We start from the raw sequence: 27,030 nt of genomic DNA on the forward strand, positions 1-27,030 counted from the left end.
AAGAAAATCAGAAAAATTCTTGATACATCTCTTGCAACTTCCTTACTTAAACAAGATTTCAAGAATGCAATCATGCTGCCTTACATCAGGAATGTCACAGACAAAGTGGCTGCGTTGCTCTGTGAGTACAATGTAAAGGTGGATTTTTTATCTTTACAAAAAATCTCAAGCTTTTTACATTCACTAAAACCTTTGCATCACCCTATGAAAAAACCAGACATCTTTGAGATTCATTGCTCTTGTGGCATTTGTTATATAGGCCAGACAAGAAGACTGGGAGAGATCTACCTGTCTGAAAACGTAAAAGATGTCGAAAAAAGAAGAGCACATAAATCAGGCATGACGTTCCACCCAACTACTACAGGCTATCAAGTACTTTGGCAACAAACAAAAATGTCATATATTGATTGTAACTGTTTTACAAGAAAATTTAAAGAAGCTTCACAGATGATTAGGATCTCTATACACTGCAATAAAAATCAAGGCTTAATTTTACATCAAATATGGTTTGCTTGCATCAAAAATTTAACTGCCACAGACCTATGATATGACACACGTGATACCACATGATGTGATAGCAACAACTAGCAATGTTCCAGTGTGCATACAGTAATGAATTTACCTTTTGTATTCTTGTTTATCAATTATATGTAACAGTTGTGAAGTTATCAAAACATCTAATATGTGTAATTAATTGTTAATAGGCTTTTGTTGCGTAAAACTTTTCTGTACTAGTACCCCCGATGATGTAAGTCTTAAGAGTTGTGAAACTTGTCGGGTTTTAATTGCTTATTTTTTATAAAAATTTTTATATACACCATAATGTGGTCTTAAACTTACAAAAGAGTTTTGTAAGTTTCTGTGAGAGGGCACCTACTCTACAATTCCCTTTCAGTTGAAATGCCCTGATAAAAGTTCTTCACATCGGGATTTGAACCCAGATCTTTCCAACCAAAGGGTTTTGTCTATTCCAAATGAGCTACAGGGCTCCTGATACAGATTCTCTCACATAAACTATTCAATTCAGCTGGGCTTCCTAATTCCACCTTTCTCTTCAAAACTTAATACATGCTGACAATAATCAGCCACATTCACATTATGGAGTTTCAAGTTAAACTTTAGACTAGGCTCTATGAAATTTTATCAGTGAAAGATGAACAGAGAAAAAGGTGTTTTCTTGATATCAAAAAAAATCAACGACATGAAAATCAATCATCTTCATTCATCTTTCTATTATTAAAATTATCGCAGCAAAATTATCTAGGACTGAAAATTCAAGCATTAAACATATAGATATATATAAATATATCTTTGTCATCTTATTGTTAATATGTAAGCAATAATATATGAGCAGTAAACAGAAATATGTGATTGAGTTTCTGCCCAAGAATTGATATGAAACAAATCAACAGTAACGTGAAAATCAGAGTATATTCATTAAACTTTACTATTATTAAAATTATTATTATTATTACATGACACTTCCAGGAAGTCCAAAGACCCATCAAGGGAGGGAACCTACTCTACAACTCTATCTCCAACTACAGCAAACTGCAACTACTCATCTACACTAATGCCATCTACTGCCAACCACCACTACTATTTTCACAGGCAATCACAAACATCCAAAAAATTATCCCAATAAAATTATCTGGGACTGAAAATTCAAGCATAAATCTATCTATCTATATATATATATATATATATATATATATGTTTGCTGAGTGGTCAGCATATCCACTCTTCAGCCAAGAAGCTGTGCATTCGAATTCCCCGCCCAGGCATGGATGTTTGTGATTGTCTTCCACCTTCATACATTCATTCATACACGTGAATAAACACTATGCCAAGATGGAGGGGGTCACCATAAGAGAAGGAGACCCAATCTTCCCGCAGTGGGAGAGTCCTTTACTCCATCAGTGGGGGAAAAAGTTACAGGCTGGGGGGGATATATATATATATATATGTTAAAGATACCAAGCTATTTTAAATCTAAACCTGGTTTTTTTACTTCATTTCCCAAGTAAGCAACCTAGCATCATACATCTCCTCAAGGAGATATGCTTTGCATTAAGGGTAAATATTAAGAATAGTGATCAGAGCTTATTCTACCTTTACCATGAGTTGCCTTTACTTGCACAATGTGCAGGGTCAGCTAGACTAGCAACACTTGCAAGTGCAAACTTGACTGAATTGTCTGTTTGCTTACTTGGGAAATGGAGTAAAAAACCAGACTTAGATTAAAAATAGCTTGCTATCTTTAACATACATTATACCCAAGTAAGCAAACAGACAATTCTGTCAAGTTTGTGCCTGCAAGTGTTGCAACACTTTTCAAAAAAATTTGAAATGTGGATAGGCAGCTAGTGTAGATGACTATCCACATTTCAAATTTTTGATTCCTATTTTTTCTACTTCAAGTATCAATATGTATTCTTGATTGCATTCCTGTTGAGTGTTTTCTACCACCATTCCATCACTTCTTGTTTATTTATCATTCTTTCAAAGTAATTACTCCAGACATCTTAAATTTCAATGACATCTTTATCATCTGTAATCCTTTTACAGTACTTTTCCTCCATGTCTAAGCATTTTCAATGGTTACAGGAAAATTCATCAAAAAAGCAATTCGTCGAAAATGCAATTCATCGAAAAACAATTCACAGAAAATTTTAAATTTTCGATAATGTTATGGTAAAAGTAATCCATTTAGAACAAAAACTGAACCATGCAGACAGCTTCTTGTATCAACAACTTCTACTAAGTAATTTAAGTCAGAGAGTAATTTAAGTACTGTATTTTGCAATACAGTACATAATTTGGACACATTATTTCATTGTCTCCCTGAATATAGCTCAACTGAAAACTGGAACGGTTCGACATTTTTTTGTAAAAGTTTCAAATAGCGAATCTGAGTAAAATTCATCCCATAATAATTGCTGTATTGAAGTCGCATATTACTACTAGCAACAATAATAATAATAATGAGGCCCTCATAGTTCAGTCAGTAAAAACGAAGCCGTTTAGTTAGAAAGACCTGGGTAGTTGGTCCCATTTACGCATAATTTTTATCAGTCCTGTTCTGCTAAAGGTAAGTTAGCAGGCATAATATAGATACGGCTGGGCTTTTCTTCTGGAAACAGGCAAATCAGTCCCATGAACAGACATGAAACAGTTATCAGACAAGAAAGACTATAAGAACCATATTGTTCTATAATTTTTCCCTAGTAGCATTGTAATCTCCTTATTCACGGTTCAGGGTTTGCTCAAAATGGATCAATTTTCTCATAACATTTTCGAAAATTTAAAATTTTCGGTGAACTGTTTTTTCAATGAATTGCATTTGCGACAAATTGTCGTTCGATGAATTGGTCATTCGATGAATTGCTTTTCAATGAATTGTCTTTCGATGAATTGCCTTTTCGATGAACTCTCCGGATACCTTTTCAATAGCCTCCAGAATATTTTACCTCCTTCCTGATATTTATTTGTTGTACTGATACCATAGTCTTCCCATGACTTTTGTTTAGCCAGTTTCACACCATGCTTTGCTTTCTTACATATTTGTGTGTATTCTCTAAGAGCACAAGCTAACTTACTTGCTAGGATGTTTCAATTTTCTTCTTTTTCTTGACCGCCTCTAACTACCCGATTTCACTATGGAGTTCTGATTTTTCTACCTTTGTAGATTAGTATACCACATGCCTCTTTGGCTGAATCAGTTTTTTGCAGGGGATTTTACACTGAATCTCCAAGGTTCAGTTGTTGTTTTCAAACTCATTCATTTTTTTCTTGAGTGATCATAATCATCCTTTCAGGGATTTAGGCTCAGTGTTATGTTTTGGTCTCATTCCATTCTCTCCTTGGTCATCCCTGTCTTCTATACCTTCCAACTGGGTGGCATTTGAGTTTTTTTTTTTTAAGAGGAGGGGGATGTCCTGAACTTGCCATTCTTTCAATACATTCAATTCACTTATTTTGGTATTCGTACACTTTATTCAATACTGAGTCTGTTTTAGTTCTTTACATATTTCTGGGCTTCTTTTTTTTCTGCTGTCCTTTGCAGGAATTTAATTTCTCCAGTTTCCATTCTTTTTTTTTTTTTGCAATTTTTATGGTACATAATTCACTTCTGTACATTATTATTATTACTACTACTACTACGGGCTACTCCAGGGAGTCCTTAGACTCATCGAGGGAAGCCCTAAACATCATGTTCACACAACTGTTCAACATTCTCACAGTATCCATCATACCTTGCCTTGAACTCGCTCACTGTCATAGCACCCACAACAGACTCTGGCAGCTTATTCCACTCATTTATAACCTCTAAAAACTCTAAAAGTAAAGAACCCAGCTCTAACACCCCTGCTAACCACGCTCTTGCCCAGCTTCCATGGGTGTCCCCTAGTTCTCCCACCACCAGTCCTGATCTCAAAAATATCCTCTGAATTAATCCTATAGAATCCTTTTAGCAATTTGAATGTCTCAATCATATCTCCCCTTTTCTGCCTATCAACTAGTTTCTGCAACCCACAAATCTTCAACCTGTTCTCATATGGTTCATTCCATAGACCTGCTATCATCTTAGTCACTCGCCTCTGGATCCTCTCCACCTCCTCCCCATCAAGAAGGAACCGAGGTGACCAAATCTGGGCACAGTAGTCGAGATGAGGTCTTATCAGGGGTCGGTACAGAGGTACAATAACTTGCTTGTCTCTGCTCATCAAGGTATTTTTCAACAACCAAGTGAGTTGATGAGCTGATTTAGCTACTTTCGCAATGTGCCCCCCTAAACTTCATCTCCCTATCCACCAACACTCCCAAGTCCCTGGCCTCATCAATCTCTTGGAGTACAGTTCCACCAATGTGGTATACTGCTGCTAATCTTTTCACTCCGAAATGCATAACCTTACATTTTGTCACATTAAATTGACATCCATTCTCCTTAGTCCAGAACTCCAATCTATCTAAGTCATCTTGCAAGACTTTGACATCTTCTGCATTCACTATCGCCCTACCCAACTTTGCATCATCAGCGAACAAATGAATTGTCCCACTTAGACCCTTCCCTATATCGTTAATGAACAGATTAAACAGCAGTGGTCCAAGAACAGAACCCTGTGGCACACCACTAGTCACAGGCCGTCATTTGGACTCCACTCCTGAATAAACTACTCTTTGATATCTCTCCATCAACCACCCAGCTATCCATCTCACCAACCCTATATCCATTCCCATATGTTGTAGTTTACGGATTAGAATTCCATGTGGTATCCTGTCAAACGCCTTTGCCAGGTCCAGCAGTATCACTGTAAACCCATTTCCCTTATCCAGTTCAGCCGTCACCTTGTTATAAAACTTGAGCAAGTTACTGAGGCATGATCTACCCTTCACAAAGCCATGCTGTCCTCTGTACAGTATCTCATTTTCATCAATCCATTTCTGTATATTTCCCTTGACTACTTTCTCCAAGACCTTGACAACGACTCCTGATATGCTGATCGGTCGGTAATTTGCAACCATAGTCTTGGATCCTCCTTTATGCAGTGAAACTATTTTCCCCTCTTTCCACGCCTTCGGGACTAAGCCAGACCCGAGACTCAGATTAAACAACATGGTCAAGGGCACTGATAATTCCTTAGCCGCTTCAAGCAAGACCCGTGTAGGTATACTATCCAATCCCACAGATGTATTCACATTAAGGTTCTGTAATAGACTATTCACCTCCACTTCATTCATCACAATTCCCGTATAAACTAATGGTTCCTTCATTTTTTCAACGTCACCACCTGGATGATATACTTTTGCAAAGTGCGCGCTCAGTAACTCCACTATATCGACTGGTTCAGTGAACTCTTTACCATCGTCATTCCTTAAAATCATTTTGCCATGTACAGTTTTTTTCTTGCTTGCAGCATATTGAAAGAACTGTTTGGGATTCTCTTTTGCTTGCATAGCTAGTTTCCTTTCATAATCGGCTTTTGCTGTTTTTACCACACTCGTTACCCTTCTGGCCTGCACTTTATACCGTTCGTGTGCCTGCTGGTCACCCCTTTCTTTAAATTCCCTCCATAGTTGTTTCTTTTTTTGCAGCTCAAGCTTAATGGTGTTATTCATTTATTTAACCTCTACTTGTTTCACTATTCGGACCTTAGGTATACAATCAGCCATAACCTCCTGTAAATGCTCTTTTACCACTTCCCATGCTCTATCGACGTTGCAGTTGTACATGCCATGGCACTGATCCAAGCAATCTCTTAAGCTTGTCATACTTGCCAGCACGGTAATTCCACATATACCCTGTCTTAATCACAAATTGCACACCTTTAGCCACCTCCCAGGTCAAGACCTTATGATCACTCTCACCAATAGGTGGCAACATGGTCATATTCATTAGTCAAATTTTGAGATGCAATTACCAGGTCAAGCACTCTCACACCCCTAGTATTTTCAATTACATGCTGTTTCAGATAGTTATCCCTTAATAATTGAATAAAATCCATTTCCTTCCTCACATGTGTCCTCTCCTCCTTCCAATCAATGTTACCATAGTTGAAATCCCCCATAATAATTACCCTCCTTCCACTCATTTCATCAATTTGTTTATGCATACCATCTCCACCATCTATTCCATCACCTGGTCTATAGCAGCACTCAACTGTATATTTTATTCTTCCAGTGTCAATCTCACACCAAATAGCCTCAAATGAGCTCCTTTCACTATCCTGCAATACTTAGATTCTCCTTGGCTGCAGTTCATCAGCTATCATCAATAACACCCCTCCCCCAACCTGTGGCCAGGAAGAGCCAATCAAGGCCAAAAATTCTTCCTTCTTGTTCCTAATACTCCTGGCATTAGTATACATGAATTGCAGTGATCCCTTTGTCCCACCCCTATCTTGATGCATTATTCTAAATGTCCCATTCCCATTTTTTGTCCTTAGTGCTGGCTCAGGTACATTATATACATTTTTACACTCAACTGTCTCACTGATGTCTGGATATCCACTTCCCCCCCCCCCCCTCCTTGGTAGTTCTAGTTTCCCTGGTTCTGCACATCCATTTTCACTTCATTCAGCAACACTTTTTCCAGTCTCCGCACACCAAGTCCATTCAAATGCAGGCCATCCATCTTGTATAAGTCCTTTCACCCATCAAACTCATTCCACACGTCCACGAATTCCACAACACACCGTCCGCATAACCTGCGCATAATGTCATTTGCGATTATGGACCTCATTCTAAACTCCTCTCTGTCATACCGCGGTAACAGACTCACCATTCTAACTCTGTCACTCTTTTCTTTCGCTACCTTTAACAATACTTTCAAGTCCTCTCTGATAAAAAATTTATCACCTTTCAATTCATTCGTACCCACCACAATTATTAATTCTTTCACCCTCTGTTTTTGCACTCTAATACTCTCACTTACATCCTTAAATTTTGCACCCGGTAAGTACGATTTAGTTACACTCCCATCTATTACTCCTCTTAATAACGAGTCACCATACAACACTCTTTCCTTCATTTCGGAAACTCTCCCACGCTGTTTATTTACGTTAGCCGAATCACTCTGGAAAGAGTTTTGCAAGTGCTCTAATTGCCGCTGCGCATTTTGTATCACTGCGCACAACCTAGCGATCTCACTTCCTACAAATAATTCCTTAACATTACAGAAGGTCTTGCGAAAACTTTATGAACTTTTATTCTTGTATGCTTTTGAACTTTATTTCTTTCTATGTATAGTTAGTAGTCAGCATTATATTAGTTTTAGATTCATTACTATCTTGCCATAAGTTTAGGAAGAAGTTTGGCTAGATTTTCTCTTTGATAGTAACTGTCTGGTGCAGGTTTAAAGCTTTGTTTATCATTGGATCATTCTTTTTTGAGGCTATTCAACAGTTGGGTCTTGCAACCTGTCAGTTACTGCTAAAAGGCATTGCGATATTATAAAAAAAAATATATTTTGCCACAACTACAGCAGCACATGTGAATGGATTCAGTAATTTCCTTGCAGGATGGGGCACCCTCCACACATTGGTCGATCCTTATAGGATATTCTTCAAGAATACTGAAAGACAGCATAATGCAGCATATGTGCAACATCAGTCCTGACCAGCTATGTTCTGCTGTTGAACACTGTGCAAAGGATGCAGTTTGTGTCATACCAGGAAGGACAACACATTGAACAGCATAGCCCATGAATGCTTAATAGGAAAAAAAAAAAAAAATCAGCTAATGCCTTTTTATTCCCGTATACAGGAAGTAGGCGAGGCCAATAGTGCTTAATAGAAGGGAATAAAAATGTGTTATTCGTGCTTGTCACTTTTCTCTTTATACACAAAAAAATTACTACATCTACATTCAGTACATCGTACAGTGCAATTGTGGAATTACTTTTTTTTCTCAGATATTGCTTCCATGTAATGCACATTGTATTCTTGGATCACTGGTGGCACTCCATCCAGTGATCACTCAGGGATAGTTTTATTTTGATGACCCTGTATATATGCAAACAAGCTACATTACAATTCAAACATTATGCCACAGTCACACCAATTTGATCAACCATTATTCTACTGGCCTGACCTCTAGTGGAAAAAAAAAAAAAAAAACACATCATAGCTATATCCTATTTTTACATGGCCAGAGAACAAATTGAAAGATAATTAATATTATCTTTCAATAGTGATGGCCTAATCAATAATTTAACGTAAGCGTTTGTAATATTAAGGCTAAGACCTTGGGGTACCAGTCCTAATTATAATTTATAATGACCTCTTAGGTCATAAATGAAAAAAGTAACATAAGCAACACCAATATACAAAATGATGGATGATGATAAGCAACACATTCAATTTGATAAATGTCGTAAATCTGGCCTTTCTGATCATGCCCTGGCTACTCTACAGAATTGACTGGAAAGGCACCTGTTCCTTACATCACACCAAGACTTGTTTTGAGCATAAATTTAAGGAGGCCTGTGAAATTCGAATCAACCACCCTAATTTCAATAATGTGATGGTCTAAAAATCTTAAGAATATGGATAGCACACATTCTACCCACATAAACTTTTATGAGGTCATTGTAAAGTATAATTACGACTGTAGTATTCCAGGATCTTAGCCTTACTATACAAATAGGTTAAATGATTGATTAGGCCCTTGATATTACCATTCTCAAACTTTCTATCTATTTAAGAAAATATATTGAGGTGTTCTCTATTTGACCAAATGGTTCAAACACATTGGACTCCTTCCTCTTCTAACTCAGCAGCCAGCACCCCAGAATTCATATCCAGAATTTATGATCCAGTTCATCATAAAAAAAAAAATAAAGAAATATTCTGCCTTTTCTAGATACTCTGATCACACTTTTCTCAATGTATCCTTTCTTTTTCAGAAAACAGAAATTACAGAATTACAGAAAACCCACTCACATAGGTAAACTTTCATACTTTCAACACATAAACTTTCCCATCATCCCCTCTCTCAACAGTATGGTGTTATCAAAACTCTTGTCGACAGAGCCTCCAACCTTTTCCATTCTGGCTTCCCTTTCGGCTGAACTCTTCACCAGATCTTTCCTGTCCAGTGGTTACAATGCTCAAAAGATAAACAGATTGGCGTTTCCTCCTTTCCCCTTGCATCCCTTTCTACAAACAGACAGCTGTAATTACTATTTCTTATATCTAGGGAATCTCACCAAAAATAGCTGTAACTCTAAAAAAAAAAAAAAAACTTTTTCAAAACTGAAGTTGGATGTCCTTATCCACTCTCCTAAGGATCCACTTCCTTCCCTCTATGCTCCAGGTGTTTACAAGGTTCCATATTCTTGCAAATTATCTTAGTATGGTCAGACTGGGAGATCTACTTAGAAGAACGGCAAGAAATACATCTGCTGACATAACTGGTCAGTCTGATCTAGCTGACCATGCTTTGGATACCTTACCAGAACCAAAGGGGAAAAAACTATTATGCTTTTCTGCAGCAAATATAAACTTAAAAGATTTTTCTTTCAGCTGATTTGTTAAACTAGCCTAATTTTAATAAATATGGCTGTGTTAAACTTCCCAAGATTTGAGAAGCTTTAATTCTTTGGCCTCCCACCCTGCAGCTAAGGCTAGCCAACAGCACACATAGAGGGCACTACTCATAGGACTTCAGGCTAATTTTTTTTTCTACTTATTGCTTTCAGCATTTTTCTGTATGCTCTTACAATTTTGAGATTGTATCTCAGACGATGTCTCTGTGACAAATGAAATATAGCATAATAAACTTGGTATTTTCTTGTTTCATCTGTGCTGTATTCATCCATTAAATGTACAGTAATGAGTACTATTTAAACAACTTATCAATTCTTAGTATTAACACTTCTATTCATTAAGGTTATTTTTTTACTGTTTATTATTATTATTATATAGTAAATAATTATTTATTTACTAAGATTCTTCTCCATGATTCTCTCTTAAACTTTCTGTATAGTTATAAATTCATTTTTTCATTTTTGAGTAATTTTGTTTCACTTCCTCTATAAAGCTGCCACTCTGCTATCTTGCTTTATAATGCTGTTGGTCTAGTTATCACCTTTATTCCTGTATTGGATCTACATTTCACTTTTATTTAGTCCTTGCATTAAAATCATATTCATCTATTTCATTCCCATGCAGTTTCTCATACTGTAACTATTTCCAAACTGATTTTTTAGTTTATTATAATCACTTCTCCAATTCTGAATTGGAAGGTGACAAATCAACTCACAATTCAACTCAAGTCAAAATTGGACATTCAACAAGTAGTAGCCATTTCATTTATACTATGATTATGAGATCATTATTAAGTGATCCAGTGTTCTTGCATAGTTGAGTTGATTCTCTTAAGGCAGTTGTTACAAACTATATAAATTCTCTTATTGGGAATGTTTTCTTTTTGCTTCGGTATGTTATTTCCATAATTGAAATCATCCATAATCATTGCTATCTTTATATATCTGTGTATGTCAATTTTCTTCAGATGACCCAAAATTGCAGAAGCTTCCAGCTGTACATTTTTTTCATGTTAACCGCTGTCTCACACTAAACGCTTTCATACCTGTTGCGTGTATTGCTTATACTCCAATCACAATTTGAGATTTCTACTTTGGCTAGATTAAATTCATCTGCATTCATTAGCAATATGACCTCCTGGAATCCATCTCCTTTTTTTTCTGTGCAGATGTCTTCTGTCAACTATATCCCAATGTCAGATAAGTAATCATGTAGTCTCTTTGCATTTAGTGATGCTAAAAATTCCTTACTTTTATTCTAATGCATCAGGCATTAGCAAATACTCATTATAGCTTGTTAATCTTTCCCTTGTTTGATATACAGTAATCTCGACTATTCGGCTCACAACTATCCAGAGACCGGATTTTATCACGGAGAATTATAATAATACAGTAATTCTCCGTGATAAAATGAGGAATACATACTGTAATTTACTTTGCCAAGGCGTTGCAAACGGGCGTCTATTACAATCCTCCTATGTGCTGTGTGCAGAACACAAGTTGAGACATGCAAAGTGCCGATTTCCCCACTTCGTCAGTTGTGTATCGGATGTCGACAAGTGCGGAATATGTTTGCCACTGTTCCTGGTTACGTTAGTAAATTGTTAGTAAAGAGATTTGAAACATATCACTTGTAAAGTCTTGGAAAATTTTTTTGGACCATAAAGGTGGACATTTCAACTTTGAACCCGTGTGTGAAACCGAAGTGGAAGATGAAAATGATAAACTTGTTTCGTTGCTCAAAAATGTACCGAGCTGTGACGATGTCAATGCAGAGGGCATTACAGAATGGATGGCAAACGACGAAGTTGATTAAATAACTGACAACGATATTGTGGAAATCGTGACACAGGGGGAAGAAGAAAAGGAGGAGGAGGCATCCTTAGATGACAGGAAAAATCTCTTCCCACATTTGGAAGGGTTCAAGATGATTGAGGCAGTGCTGCAGTACCTTAGTGAGCAGGAGGAAGCAACACCACTGATATCATCTGCTTGCGTAAGTGGAGGGTCATTGCGCCGCGGAAGAGGGCTAAAAGGGTGAAGCAGTCATCTATCAAGAACTTTTTCAAAAACTAAAAACTGTAAGTTTTGACTCTTTTATCTTAGGCCTACCTTTTCACATTGATGTGAAAAGGTAGGCTGGATTGTCAAGAGTCTACTGTATTCATGATTTAGTATCTGGCAAGTACCACATATGAACAACTTTAACGAAAAAAAAAAAAATGCAGTGCACTTCAAAACAAATCATTTTCATTTGAGGAATGAAATGAATTTTTCTGCAGTAAATGATCAGAATATCTTCCACTCCCTAGGGACCATACCAGAGTTCAAACTTAAGTTAAATAACCAAGTAAGAGGCATTGACAATTCCTTTGCACATTCATGCAACACCAAAGCTGATATTCCATCTAAACCTATAGCAGTGTTTGTATTTAAATTTTGCAATATACTAAGTACTTCTGATTTCTTAACTTCAATTCTCACATTAGTTATTGCTACAGGTACAGAGATGTCCTCACTTGGGTGATAGACTTTTGAAAAGTGATCACTCAGTAACTCTACTATTACATATGAATTTGTCACCTCAATACCATCAGCACCCACTAAAGTTATCCTTCCAAAGTCATTCTTCCTTTTACTTGCCACATAGCGGAAGAACTCTTTGGAATTACCCTTGTTCTCCTTTGCTATAGGGCTCTATATGGGTATAGAGTGTAGAAGCACTTCTACATCAGCTCAACTTGAACTATGATGACTCTGTTGTGCTGTCCAAAATTTAAGTAAGTTCTTATTCATTTTAAATAATTTTTTATTGATATACCCATTTTTCATCAACTGTATAGTGACCACTTACTGCACCGATTGCTGAAGATGATCTGTAAGTTTCTTATTGAAATATGTTATTTGGATTAGTAAAGAACTTTCTTGTGCCAACTTGTTCATGTAGTCTGCTCTTGTGCTTTACTAATTGGAATCTGTTTGACAAAATAGGATATTGTTTATTGTCATGTTTTTCCCTACAGCAATTTTTTGTTTCTTCTCCTGTTCTCCTCTTTCTTCTTTCATGTAATTGAGTGTAGCCTTAAGAGTATGCCCAACATTCTGTAGGAACCCTAAATTTCACTGTTTTGAAAGTACAACAGTAAAGCAGACTGGCTGCAAGGTAAAATTGAATCTGATTGTATTACACACACATCAAGGCAGACTACCTTACCAGCTGGTGACTAATTCAGCTGGTAAGGTAAGTATTTTGCCAACTCATGCCAGGAGGGAAGTCTTAATTATATTTGTATTCATTGGCGCAACAACATGCCATCCCATTGGCCTGTTTGGAAAGCATGCCTGTGAGTCTCAGTGCACATTGAATGCATCTGGTTTTTAATTATCTTCCACTCGACATTGTCATGTAAGTCATCATAAATAATTCTAGTATCAAAAAAAAAAAAAGTAAATATAAAAATAAGAAATACCCTTTTTTTGTTCATATGTTCTTATATATAATGCATACTCTTTGACCTAAGATGATTATTTTAGTCACATTGGAGTTTTAAATTGCATTTTATTTATTTGCCCCATGATTACAGTCTTTTTTTTTTTTTTTGTCCTGATTATAGGTTAAGTGTGAATCTACATTCACTTGATGTAGTTTATAATCCAAATGCAATTCAATCTCTTGTTGAGTTCTTCTCATTGAAAAGTAAACCTGGAGGATATGAGCCTTCCCCAAGTGACTTAAAGCTTACTGCTGTTGCCCGTATGCATTACGAAGTGTTAAAAGAGCAAACTAAAGCTGAACTAAAGCATAAATTAGACAGGATTTTGGAAGGAGAAGATAAATTTGTGAGTAGATCACAGATAAATGTAAATAAGTGTATTTCAATTTCAAAATTATATTGTATATTGTCAAAGTTATTTTGTTTTTGTTATTCTGGATTTGAACAAAGGTGTTGGCTCTTATGGGTGTCACTCTTGTACTCTGTGTTATTTATAATAGTATTTAGGTTGATTATTAATCAACCTAAATACAAAAATTTGATAAACATTTTATAGTCAAGAATCACTAACTTCATGGCTATATTATATTTCACCAGAAATTGTGTAATAATATAGACCAGGCCTGCACAACTTGATTGTCTTTGAGAGCCAAACCCAACTTGGACCACCTGACCAAGGGCCAGATCACTCCGGACCTAGAATCTTAGACTAGTCCACTGCAGCTAAACTTAAGTAAATTTGTTAGTAGGTGTACAGTAAATACTAATTAATATGCATATTTAAATTTTTTTAGAGAGTTACAATTAAAATTATAATCAAAATTATTTACAAACAGATATAGCTGCAAAATTTCTCAATGAAAACCACTTAAACATAAACACAAAGTTTACTAATAATTTCACTGAGAATATCACACTTATTCTCAGTGAAATATCAGTGACTGAATGTCACAATGTGACACATTGCATTTCTTTGTTGCCACTATTTTATCAAAGTTTGGTGTCATGTTTGAAGTGGCTGTTCTTAATATGGCCTCTAAATTGATATCACTTAAAGATGAATGCAGTTTGGTTTTGTTCAAGTTCATGACCGAAAATGTTTGTTCACAAGTATATGTGCTCCCAAACATACAAAATACCCGGTAGGCAGTTTCCAACAAACTTTTAAATTTATCCTGATCCAGATTAGTATAAAACTCTTGTAAAGTACTCTCCCTAAGCTTGAGCTGATAGTTTTCAGAACACTGGAGATCAGTAACGTCCAACTGGAGTTTGACAGGTAGATTTCCTTCTTCAACAAAAAATGGATCCTCAGTCACTTTTATGTGGACTTCGTCTTCATTACTCAATGGCATTCTTTTCTGAAACTCCTCACTTAGAAGTAATATGTGCTTCTTATATTTTCCACCCACCATTGAATGATATTTTGATCGAATATTCTGTCAACAAGTTAAGAAATGTGACATATCCCCTTAGCAAGTTGATTTTCAAATAAACTTAATTTCATTTTGAATGCCTTTATAAGAGACATTAACTGAAAAACAAACTTATTTTTTCCTCAAAGCTGTAAGTTAAGGTCATTCAAGTGACCCAAAATGTCACATAAGTAAAATAATTCTTGATTCCATTCTTCATCCATTATTTCTGGGAATTTTTCCATATCTTCTTGAGATTACAAAAATTCAACTAGTTCATTTTTTAGAGGCACAAAGCATGGCAAAACTTTACCACGGCTCAACCAACATACATCAGTGTGATATGGTAGATCCCCGCACTCAGCATCATTTTCTTTTAGAAACGCCTGAAACATTGTGTGTGTTTCAAACCCCGAGCTCGAATATAGTTGACCAGAGCAAATACTACTTTAATCACATGATCAAACTGCAAAACCTTTGAACATAACACCTGCTGATGAATTAGGCAGTGAAATTTTGTCAATGGTTTACCTGCATACTGTTCAATAAATGTTACAGCACCAACATTTTTTCCACACATGATGGATGTATCTACATCAGTGCAAACTGCTACTAAGTTCTTGAAATTTAAGGATAGTTTTTTGGTTACACGTATCTTCACATTTTCTGCGATCTCCTTTCCTGTTGTTCTTCCTTTCATTGAACACAAACCGGCAAGCTCCTCTGTCACCTCAAAATTATTATTAACACCTTTTACATATAATAAAAGCTGTGCAGTATCTTTCATGTCAGTACTTTCATCCATAGCAAACGAATAACAGACAAATTCACTAGCTGATTTTTGCAGGTTATCCTTAAGATCCTCGGCAATATCAGCCACCCTGCGCTGAACAGTCATATGGGTCAGACTGATATTTTCAAAATTATTTTTCTTATCAGGACACAATTCGGAAACGGCAGTCATCAGACACTATTTTATCAACTCTTTCCTTATTAAATGATTTACCAGCACAAACTGTTTCTTCTGATATTTTTAAGCTTACCTTTGTGGCAACTTCATTTGCAGATGTCACTTTTTTAAAGGCTTGTTGCTCACTGCTAAGGACTTTCAATAACTTTGCTGGTTTGATTTGCTTTTCACTTGCATCCAACTTGCCAGGGTTAGGATGTTTCGATTCAAAATGACATCTCAGATTGTACTCTTTCGGCATAGTGATAGATTCTCGGCAAACAATACACACTATTTTGTCATTAAACAACGTAAAAAAATATTTGTTTGTCCACTCAGGGTTAAATGCTTGATGTTCCGAATCTATTTTACGTTTTTTGCTTAAGCTCATTGTGTCGAGATTGACAATATTAATTATAAAAAACTAATGATGAAAAACTCACAATAATGCAGGTTATGATAACAGTTATGTAATGTATTGCTCCAGCTACAACCAACCACTACACTGCCAAAACCAGTCAAGGCACGGCCAACTTTGTGTAATATGATTCGTTCTTGTTCGTAGACATCAAGTCATTATCATGGAGATAATGTGATAACAACTGACACTAGCGCTAACAAAAACCTCAAAGTGATTGTAATAATTTGTTATTAAATACGACAGTGGGAATAACTCCAAATGCAATTTATTATTGAGTTGAAAGAAACATGATTGTGACATTAATCGCATGAACGTAAACATGCAGAGTTTTAGTAAAAATTTAATTCAAATCTACGAAAAAATCGTCTAATTTCATATTCCCCCGTACAAGTAAATAATTCAATCAGGCAGACGGACCAAAATAAATAGCATTGCAGGCCACATGCAGCCTGTGGGCCATAAGTTGTGCTGGCCTGATATAGACTAATAATAATAATATATGATGATAGACTGTTTTACTACTTGTATATAGAAAATATATAACTTCAGCATTGATTTAAATTTGGCATCATCGTGGATCTAACTCCCACTGATGAGACCTCATTAAAGGCCAAAACTGGTGTTAGTGGCTCTTCTAATAATGTTTTTGCAATACTTGGCAGTTGACGTGATGTCAACAGCCTCTCTGTTCATGTTGACTAGTGAGGAACATATTTCACATGTAAGGGTAAAGAATTAAAACAAGAATGTAATTTCTTGTACGTATAATCCTACTGGTTAGGCTTATATGTTGATTCTCCAGCATTGTATATTGTGTAAGGAAATTAATAATGTATTTGTTAATAAATAAGATTATTTAGTTATTATCCTATATTTTGCCGAAGTCAAATCGGTATCATCAGATCAGGGATTAATACAGTTGTAGTAGACGTGCACTCAGGCACACTAAAGTAACAAAGATGAAAAAACCATTTGAGATGGAACACCTAAAGTCCTGCAATTATGCCACCTATTGGCTTCAATTGGTCGTTGGGCTGACTGTCTGCTGATGACGGTTTCCCGTATGAGGGGGGGGGGGGAGTCTGATACAACCATATTTATTTAGGTTGGGATAGTTGATGAGAGCTGCAGCTGATTCGAGGAAAAGTCTCCCAAACTCAAATTTGTTTTGGTTGAGTAAGGTTGTTTTTTGGATCCTGTGCCATATATCCAGAGCATGGTCTGCCAATCACAGTAATTTTCGTGCTTTGATATATGGATGTTGGCTATCCTACCTGTCTATCGATAATAAGAAAGGTTGCAGCTGCAGGGTACCTGGTAAACTCCAGCTAAATCCAGAGATTTTAGTTGGTCTTTGGGAGAGCAGCTAGCTTTTTTTGTGTGGTTTATAGGTGGTCACAAGATTGCACTTTTTTAATATCTTGTCCTCCTTTTCTGAGATGCCACATATATAAGGGATGGTGATAGATTTGCTGTAAGCTGTGTTTTGGAGGAGGGGAAGAACGGTGTAGGTGCATGGTGTTAAAATTCTTTTTATTTGGTAGGAGGTGTAACTGTTGGCCAAAAAGGTGTTTTTGATATGGATGAGTTTTGTGCTGAGTGCATTGTTATCTGAGCAAATTAATTTTGTCCAGTGGACTAGGGTTTTTATAGTCCGAAATTGTTGTGTGTGTGGGGGGGATGATGTGACTATTGATGGATGTATCAATTCAGGGATCCATTTGGTTGTCTTGTAACTAGGGTGTGTAGGAAGAGCAGACTGTTGTCACTTTCTGTCATGAATTGGATCCTTGGATGTCGGCTGTTCAAATGGTTAAGGAAAGCTTTATAAGGTGTCCTGGCCATGTGACCAAATTGCAAACACATTGTTCACAGAGAATAGCCAAATTGGTTTTGGGGGGTGGTATAGGTTTGAGACAGAGAAGTAATCTATTGATACTCTTTTTTTGAAGAGCTGGAGATTATAGTTTTGCAGAAATACTTCTTGGAGAAGGCTGTTGTACTGAAGTAAGTTATGGTGTTACTATCAGTTTAGTAGAGATGACGGCATAATGGCTGCTAGTTCTGTTCAGTACCAATGGAAATATCTGTAGAAGAGACACAATGTTTGACCATCTTAGAGAGAGAGAGAGAGGTCATCAATCAACCAAACCATCCTATTCTGATTAGCATCTAGAACTTTTTAGAGCTGTTTTAAGTGCACTACCCCAAATGAGAAAACAGTATTCCTAATTTGGGAAGATTAGGGGTTTGTACAGAGTATTGTAATGTTTTAAGTGAAAAAGGGTGACAATTTTGTGATTATAACTGGAAGGTCTAGGAGTAGAAGTTAGTCTGAGAGATCTAGCCTTCATAGTCCATTTGAGCATTATCAAAGACAAGAGGAGAAGAACTAAAGGCTCATCTTTGCAAGAAAACAGACAAAACAGTTTTAAAAGTATTGAAGGTAATCGGTTAGTTATTGCCCTATTGAAGGTCAAGGTATGAAGATCATTGTGTGGGAAGCTTCGAGTTCATCTACTTATAGTAGATGAACTTGAAGCTTCACGTGTTTGACGACCAGAAGGTTTGTGGTATGTGTAGATTGAATAGAGTGTTATCAGCAAAACTTATAAGGTTGTTTATGTGAAAGAGGATCGGTAAAATAACAGAACCCTGAGGAACACTTGCATTAATCAGAAAATTGGAAGAGAGTATACCCTCTCTCATTACACATAGCGAATGACCTAAGAGAAAACTGACATTCCAATTGCAAAGTGAAGATGGGCAGATTACAAGGTGACAGTTTACTGGGAAGACCTAAACCTAATCCTATCAAATGGCTTAGAAATGTCAAGTGCAACATCACAGGTTTCTCCAAATCTTTCTATGGCACATTTGGTGGGTGGTGTAGGCAAGGAGACCTACCCTGACACTTGGAGATGATCACCTAATCAGTGATCATCAATATGAAAAAGCCATTCAACTAATCGGTGACCAAATGATATTGTGGTCGCTGATTAGTTGACAATTTTCCAGATGTCAAAGTTGGCTGTTAATGACCTTCTCCATTACTGGAGATTAATGTAACTGTTTCACTTGAGGTGAGAGCATTATGTTGATAGTGTTAGGGTAAATAAACACTTACCACATTTTTGGATTGGCTGCATATTGGTTTGCCTCCATGCTGTAGATGGATGTGAGCCCGAGTATAATATGGTATAGAGATAATAAAGAACAGAGGTTATTTTCAAGGTCATATCTCTGAGCACACTGGTTGGGATACCATCAAAACTTAGAAGCTGTTTTGTCTAGGTTGATCAAGATTTTTCTTATGCCTTTCTGGATGAGGTTAACAGGAAACACACAATGCAGTGTTCCAGGTAAAAGAGGAGGAGGTGATTTGCCTTCATCATCTAGGCAGGAGTTGGATGAAACAAATGATGCAAAGAGGTCAACTTTATCGTTAAGTGATGTTGTCATACTGCCGTCTGGGTGACAGGCAGAGGTGGGATCACTAATGAACAGAAATTGTATCCAATTTTGCTAATGACCAGAAGATATAATTGAACTAACCAAAGGCACCTGGAATATATTGTGCGAGGAGATACAATATGTTGGTTCTGCAGAGAGAATTCGGTCTCCATGCTATACCATGGTATTGGTAGTGCCTGTCACATACCACTGCACAGTCTACCTTCAACAGGCACGTGATCTTGCTGCATAGATGGTAGTGAAATTATGTCACAGCTGATCAGGAATTATCCAAAGTGTGTTACTGTCAGGTTCAGCTCTATACACTATCTGGCAACCAGCCTGTAGAACCTTCCCCAGGCTGTACCTACCCTCAGAGATAGAGGTAGAGTCTTGATCTCTGCAATATGTGCAACATGAACTGCAATGGAATGTTGAGAAGAGCTCCAAGGTAAAAGTACATTTGTTTCTGTGAATAGGATAGATCAGGTATTGCAGATTATGTTATATCTTTCAGACAAACTCCACTGGGAAAAGGCTATAGGGCTATGTAAAACATGTTTTTATAATAGGATTGTATAGCGAGAGTTGGAAGCTTATGATTCATTAGCCTAATTTCAATAAGAATGACTGCCTTAGACTTTATTATTTTGAAAGCGATCTTACTAAAGAATCACTAATGTAGATAAATTTGTTATTGTTTTATTTTTTGTGTGTTTCTGCTAAGGATTAATTACTTTTTTGGACTCTAATGGTATATTGATTGAGCTCTCCTCCCATGTGCAGTATGTGATTTTTTTCATTTTGTTATTCTGTTCTCTTTTTAAACATCCAGTGATAGTAATAATAGTAATAAGAGATGAAAAAAATTATTAAATTTTATTGATAATAAAATTATTTAAACTTGAAAAGATGTTTTTCATTTCATTTAAGTTGTTGATGGAAACATTTCCTCATTTAGCAGCAACAGAAAAAATCAACAATCTGTACACACCTTCCTACATGAAATTAAAATATTTTTAGAAGATTTTTATACTGAACGTGTGATATAGTCAAGTGGAAAAGAAACTTCATTGCAGCATTGATAAATGCATCCTGTTCACCATTATTGAACTGCTCTTTGCTGTTTGTGATACCTGGCTTTTTTTCATGTCAAACTGATGGACACGAGAAAAACAATAACCAGAGAGAGAGAGAGAGAGATGTTTGGATTGGGAAGGAACAGATAGAGAAGAAGGAAAGGGAGTGTTGTAAATGATTCCCTTTTGATAAATAAAGAAAATATTTCCTTGTATAAATGCAATGAATTATTGGGAATTTCCTCCAGATTCCTTATTTAAGTTCGTACTGAATAGTTATTGTATCTTCAATTGAAGACAAAAACATTCTATGCATTTATGAAATTGATGGCTGACAAGTAAAAGCACAATAATGTACAAACATAGTTGTATTCTATTTCATTGCTAGATAGTTTAAGCTTATGAAATAAATTATTAATTTTTTTTGGTACTTGCTTTAGATGGAAATAGAAAATGTTTATACTAAACTATAGTTTATAGTAGGCTATAGTGGAAGATACAGATATGAATTGTCATTTCCTTGTATAATTGCTTGCGAGATTTGCTTCTGTTTTCCTTAGAAAATTTCCATTAACTCAAAACATTTGATTGCTATGGAAGTCAGCTGGAAGACAGACTTTTGGCGAAATTTTTTGTTGTCTGTTTGATTCTCTGACTGAAAGATGTTAAATTCGGCTTTTGCAGACACTTTGTAATTAATATCAGAACAGATTTGACCCAGAGTTTTAATGTTATGAATATGTGTATGCGTGTTCAAAAAAAGACCGAAATTTTTAAATAGCGAGCCAACTCTTATAGACAGGGTGTTGCGGCTACTGAGTGCACCTAGTGGCAGGTTTTGACAACTAACTGCCACATGGAAATGTACGAAAAATGCAGTTGAAACTTAGACTTCTGAAATTCTTTAAAAAGGTCTGGATTTCTGGAAAAACTCCAAACTCATATAAAAAAGCACTAGTTCCGATTTATAAAAAGGAAATAAAGATGATTGCAATAACTATGGGGTTATTAATCTGCTAAATGCAGGGTATAAAATATATATGCAGGAATATTAAAAGAGAACTACTAGAAGAACAGAATGGATTCTGAAGAAACTGATCATGCCTAGAAATATAAATTGAAAAGTGAAAAGAATTTAAAAAAGAAACATATGTAGCCTTCATTGATTATGAAAAAGCCTTTAATAAAATTAATAGACAAAAGTTATTTAAAATATTAACTGATCTAAATATACCAAACCATCTCTTACAGTCTGTTCAAGAAATATACACAGGAAATAAAATAGCAGTCAAATTAGAACAAATATCAGAATGTAAAGACATATCCGTATAAAAAAAAAAAAAAAAAAAAAAAAAAAAAAAGAGTGATGAAACTGACATAAGGAATTATAGACCTATAATAACCTTTCTACCAGTCTTTCTTTTCATTTGTTTACAAAAATTATAAATGGCAGAATAAATAATATATTTATTCTTTAGATCATTTACAAGCCTTAAATCATCGGGGAAAAAAAATTATATATATACATACATACACCAATTTCTTTGGCTTTCGTGGATTATGAAAAAGGCCTTTGACTCAGTAGACCTATGTGAAATGCTTGAAGCTTTGAAACCTACAGGAATAGATGATATTTATATTAATTCATATATATATATATATTATTATTAAGAAAGTCCTCCAGGGAATAAGGGACTCATCAAGGCAGGCAACATACTACGACATGCACCAGCTATCATACTTATTCTTGAATTCATTTACACTGCGTACTACACTCACGACATCCAATGGCAGTCCATTCCAATCACGCACCACCCTATAAGAGAAAAATCTAGGCCTCGCCCTCCCTTCTTAGCACAGTCATTCTCAGCTTCCAAGGATGCCCTCTTGTCCTTTTCCCACCCTCCATAAATTGAAAAATTTTATGAATAGAAATCCTCTATGATCTTTCAGAAGTTTGTACATCTCAATCATATCACCAGTTTCTCCTGTTTGCTAGTGTCTGCAGTCTACTAATCAGTATTCCATAATCCTGATATCAATTTTAACACTCTCTCCTTCGTACTCTCTCCAATATACCAGAATCACAATGGAAACTAGGAGACTAGATCTTCACACAATAGTCCAAGTGAGGTCTTATCAAGCTTTGTAAAGAAGCAAAACGACATTGTTATTTTTAGATGTGAATGTTCATTTCAGCATTGCAATTATCTTTTGAGTTGTATTTGCAATCTTAGCTACATGACCCCTAAACTTCAATTTACTAACTATTTACTAACACTCCAAGATCCCCATCCTCATCAGTTTCTTCAAGCATAATCCCACCAATAATATGACATTGGATACCTAATCATGCCCAATTGCATGACTTTGCATTTACTGACATTAATTTTCCCATGCCCACAGTTGCAGCCTATTCAAATCATTCTGCAAGTACTGCATAGCATTCCTGATTACCCTGCCTCTCTTTGCATCATCAGCAAACAGCTGTATGTCGCTTGTCAAATCCTTCCCAATATCATTAATGTGCAGATTGAATAACAGTGGACCAAGCACTGATCTTTGTGGGGAAATCCATCGAATTACACTTTGAAGAACTTAAAAGAGATGTCACATACAGCAGAACAAGAGCTAGTGATCTGTCGAATGATGTTCTGAATTCTGCTGACTAATGAAGAAAACCACGTTCATCCAGTTTTATGGGACAAATCTGAAAATATCTTTCACTGCTATGATGAACTAGAAAGAAGATTTGTGGAATCTAAAGAAATCATCCTTAATCAAATACATCCTAACAACAACCTCAGTTATAATCTCTCAGACTGCCATTGTGCTTCCATCCAACTTTGGTGTTCACAAGATTTTGAAAGCATGCGCACACCCAACAATGAGGAGATACAAAGAACAGCTATGTTCATACACTAACACTTTAATGTTTAGGCTTTTTACACTAATGCTTTGATGTTTAGACTTTTTTTTATTCTTTCCCAATTTTTGTTAGTTGTCTCTTATTGTGCACCTGAAGAAGTCTTCTTGAAGATGAAACTAGTCATGCTGAATTAAAACAATATTTTTTACTTTTTATTTCTTGGCTTTCAGTCATTTAATCTCTTTTTTTATAATATATATATATATATATATATATATATATATATGAAAAAAATATAGATTTAATGACTAGAAAACCGAGATAATCAAGAGAAATCCTGCTGAACCCTGTCCACTTAAACAACAATTTAAGTTATAACATCCCAGATAGCCATGCTGCAGTTGTTCAGTATTGGCGTTCACGTGAACCTGCACGCACAATTGCAATAAACAATGGCACGCCAGTTGGAACAACTTGAAAAAATACGTTTTTATCTCCAAAATCACGATATCTCCAAAATTATTCACAGTGTGCCTAGAAGAAATATTCAAACTTCTTGATTGGGAAGGGAAAAGTGTGAAGATAAATGGAAGATGTTTAAGCCATTTACACTTTGCAGATGACATAGTTATCTTTACTTCAACTGCGCATGAATTACAGACTCATATCCATGAGCTCCAAATAGCTAGCAGAACAACAGGCCTAAAGATAAACTTAAAGAAGATGCAAGTTATGTTCAATAGCTATGTCCAACCAGAAATAATAAAAATCAGTAATGAGGAAATTAAACAAGTAGATCATTACATGTACTTAGAACAACAGATATCAATGGAACAAAATATCATGGATGAAATTAAAATGCACACGATGCTTGGGTGGAAAGCATTTGGAAAATTACATTCAGTATTCAAAAGCCAATTGCCATTATGCCTGAAGAGAAAAGTTTTTAACCAGTGTACTCTTCCTCTACTGACATATGACTGTGAAACACGGACACTGAATGCAAAGGAAATTCAAAAATTAAGAACAACACAATTTAGTATGGAAAGAAGTATGCTTGGTATCACAAGATTGGATCACAAAAGGAATACATGGATAAGAAATCAAACCAAAGTCTGACAATATAGGAAGTGACAACGGGCTGGGCATATTGCTCGAAGACAAGATCAGCAATGGACAAAAGAAGTACTGGATTGCATTCCACAAGAGGAAAAATGACCACAATGCCGACCTAAATCATGGTGGATTGATGATATCATCAGATTTGCAGGAGTGACATGGAAAAGGAGAGCCATGGACAGAGAGTTTTGGAGTAATGTTGGAAAGGCCTTCATCCAGCAGTGGATTGACAATGGCTGCTGCTGATGATGATGACTTAAGCTATCTGCAGTTCGCTGATGATGAAATCATTATAATAGCATCATCACCAAAAGAACTAGAATACATGATTATCGAATTAAATGAAGTAAGTTTGGAGATAGTCTTGCAAATAAATATGGATAAATTAAAAATAATATATAGTGGAAATACTCCAAAACAAAAACAAATTGAAATAAATCAAAGACCGATTAAAATAGTTAGTTCATACAGATGTCTAGGACATATCATTACAAACAACCTTAAACTTGATAATGAAATTTCAGCTAGAATAACAGCAGGATGGAAGGTTTTTAACCATTTTGGAGAGGGTGCTTAAGGGTCAAAGCTGTATAACTGAGAGGAGACCTCCACATAGTGCCTTTAAAGGAATGCGGAGAACCGACCAGGGCTTCTGACCTTATGTCCAATCCTCACCTTCTCGTGGCGCACCCTGTTGGGTATCTACTTTGATACTGAACGAACGAGGATGGGCTGGCAATTTGGGATTTAGCCGACCAAATTGTATTCTTATTGGTTAAACCAAAATAAAAAATGATGGTACAACATGACAAAATTTCATGCCAGCTGGGGCGTCGCCCGGTTAAACAAGGCCCCCGTTGTTTTCGCCAGGGCGAACAGTGAAAAGTCAGCTACTGGAACAAATCTGAAAACAAACCCCAACTCAACATCACCAGAGTTAAAGATCGGTACTATCAACGTAAGAAGCCTGAATGGCAAAGAAATGGAGCTAGCTGAGGAATTAGATAAGTACCAGATCGACATAATAGGGGTGACTGAAACAAAAAAGACCAAAACTGGTGAGATCTTTCTGAGCAATAAATACAAAATGTTATATTCAGGCAATGACAATCAAGGAAAAGAAGGAGTAGCCATAGTATTCAACACAAAAATACGAGGCTAATCTTCTTGAATGGCAGTCAGTCTCAAGTAGAGTAATGTGGGCAAATATGAGAATGGGGAACTGGACAATGAGACTTATTTGTGCCTATGGTCCCACAGAAGGTTCTACTAAGGTAGAAGTGGAGGAATTTTTTGAGGCTTTAGAAAAAGCAACTGACACAATGAAAAAGGAAAAGTTGGTCCTTGCTGGGGATCTAAATAGTAGAGTAGGAAATGATTGTGAGACATACAAAAATATTTTCGGAAAATTTGGAGAAAAGAGCAAAGCTAATAATAATGGCAAATATCTGTTGGATTTCTGCTCAGGACATGGACTGGTTATTACTAACACCATGTTCCAACATAAAAATGTGCACGAATTCACATGGAGAGAAGAGGCTAGGAACAAGAAAAGTCTCATTGACTATGTGATTGTTGATAGTGATGTTTTCTCCCTGGTGCAGGACACCAGAGTGTACAGAGGATTTGAAATTGGAAGTGATCACTATTTAGTCTTGAGCAGGATAAAATTGAATTTCATATTGAAAAGAATAACATGTAAGAAAGTTTTAAAGCGAATAAAAGTTTAGCAGCTCTCAGATGTGAACTGTAGACTAAAATACAGAAATATTATTGAAAAGAAAATGAAAGAGTTTGAGAACAGGAATCAAACCTTGGAGATTCAGTGGCAAACTCTGAAGGAAACATTGATTGATTCTGCCAGAGAGGCATGTGGTGAGGTTGTGTGCAAGGATAAAAAAATCAGAACTCCCTGGTGGACACAGGAAGTTAAAGAGGCAGTGAAGGAAAAGAAGAAAGCATTTCAAAAGTTCCTGGCAAATAAGTCAGCTTTTACTCTTACAGAATACAGAGACAAATGTAAGAAAGCTAAACAGTGTGTAAAACTAGCTAAACAAAAGTCAAGGGAGGACTTTGGCAAGAATATAGAAAATAAATATCAAGAAGGTGGCAAAATATTCTGGAGGTTGTTGAAGAAGCTTAGGAATGGAGGAAAGAGTGCTGTAAAAGGAATTAGAGATGAT

General features: G+C 36.1%; 1 protein-coding gene across 1 annotated transcript in view; it reads left to right on the forward strand.

The window, feature by feature from the left end:
• The window catches only part of Vps13D (vacuolar protein sorting 13D), a 1,260,195-nt gene that overhangs the window by 176,606 nt on the left and 1,056,559 nt on the right, over positions 1 to 27,030 (forward strand). Inside the window, exon 15 of the mRNA XM_090393926.1 lies at positions 13,663 to 13,888. Coding sequence (XP_090250052.1) covers positions 13,663 to 13,888 — 226 coding nt within the window. The remainder of the gene's footprint in view (positions 1 to 13,662; positions 13,889 to 27,030) is intronic.

Source organism: Typopeltis vanoorti, chromosome 6 (assembly GCF_054136105.1).
Source record: "Typopeltis vanoorti isolate ZY-2024b chromosome 6, IOZ_Tvanoo_1.0, whole genome shotgun sequence".
Taxonomy (NCBI): Eukaryota; Metazoa; Arthropoda; class Arachnida; order Uropygi; family Thelyphonidae; genus Typopeltis; species Typopeltis vanoorti.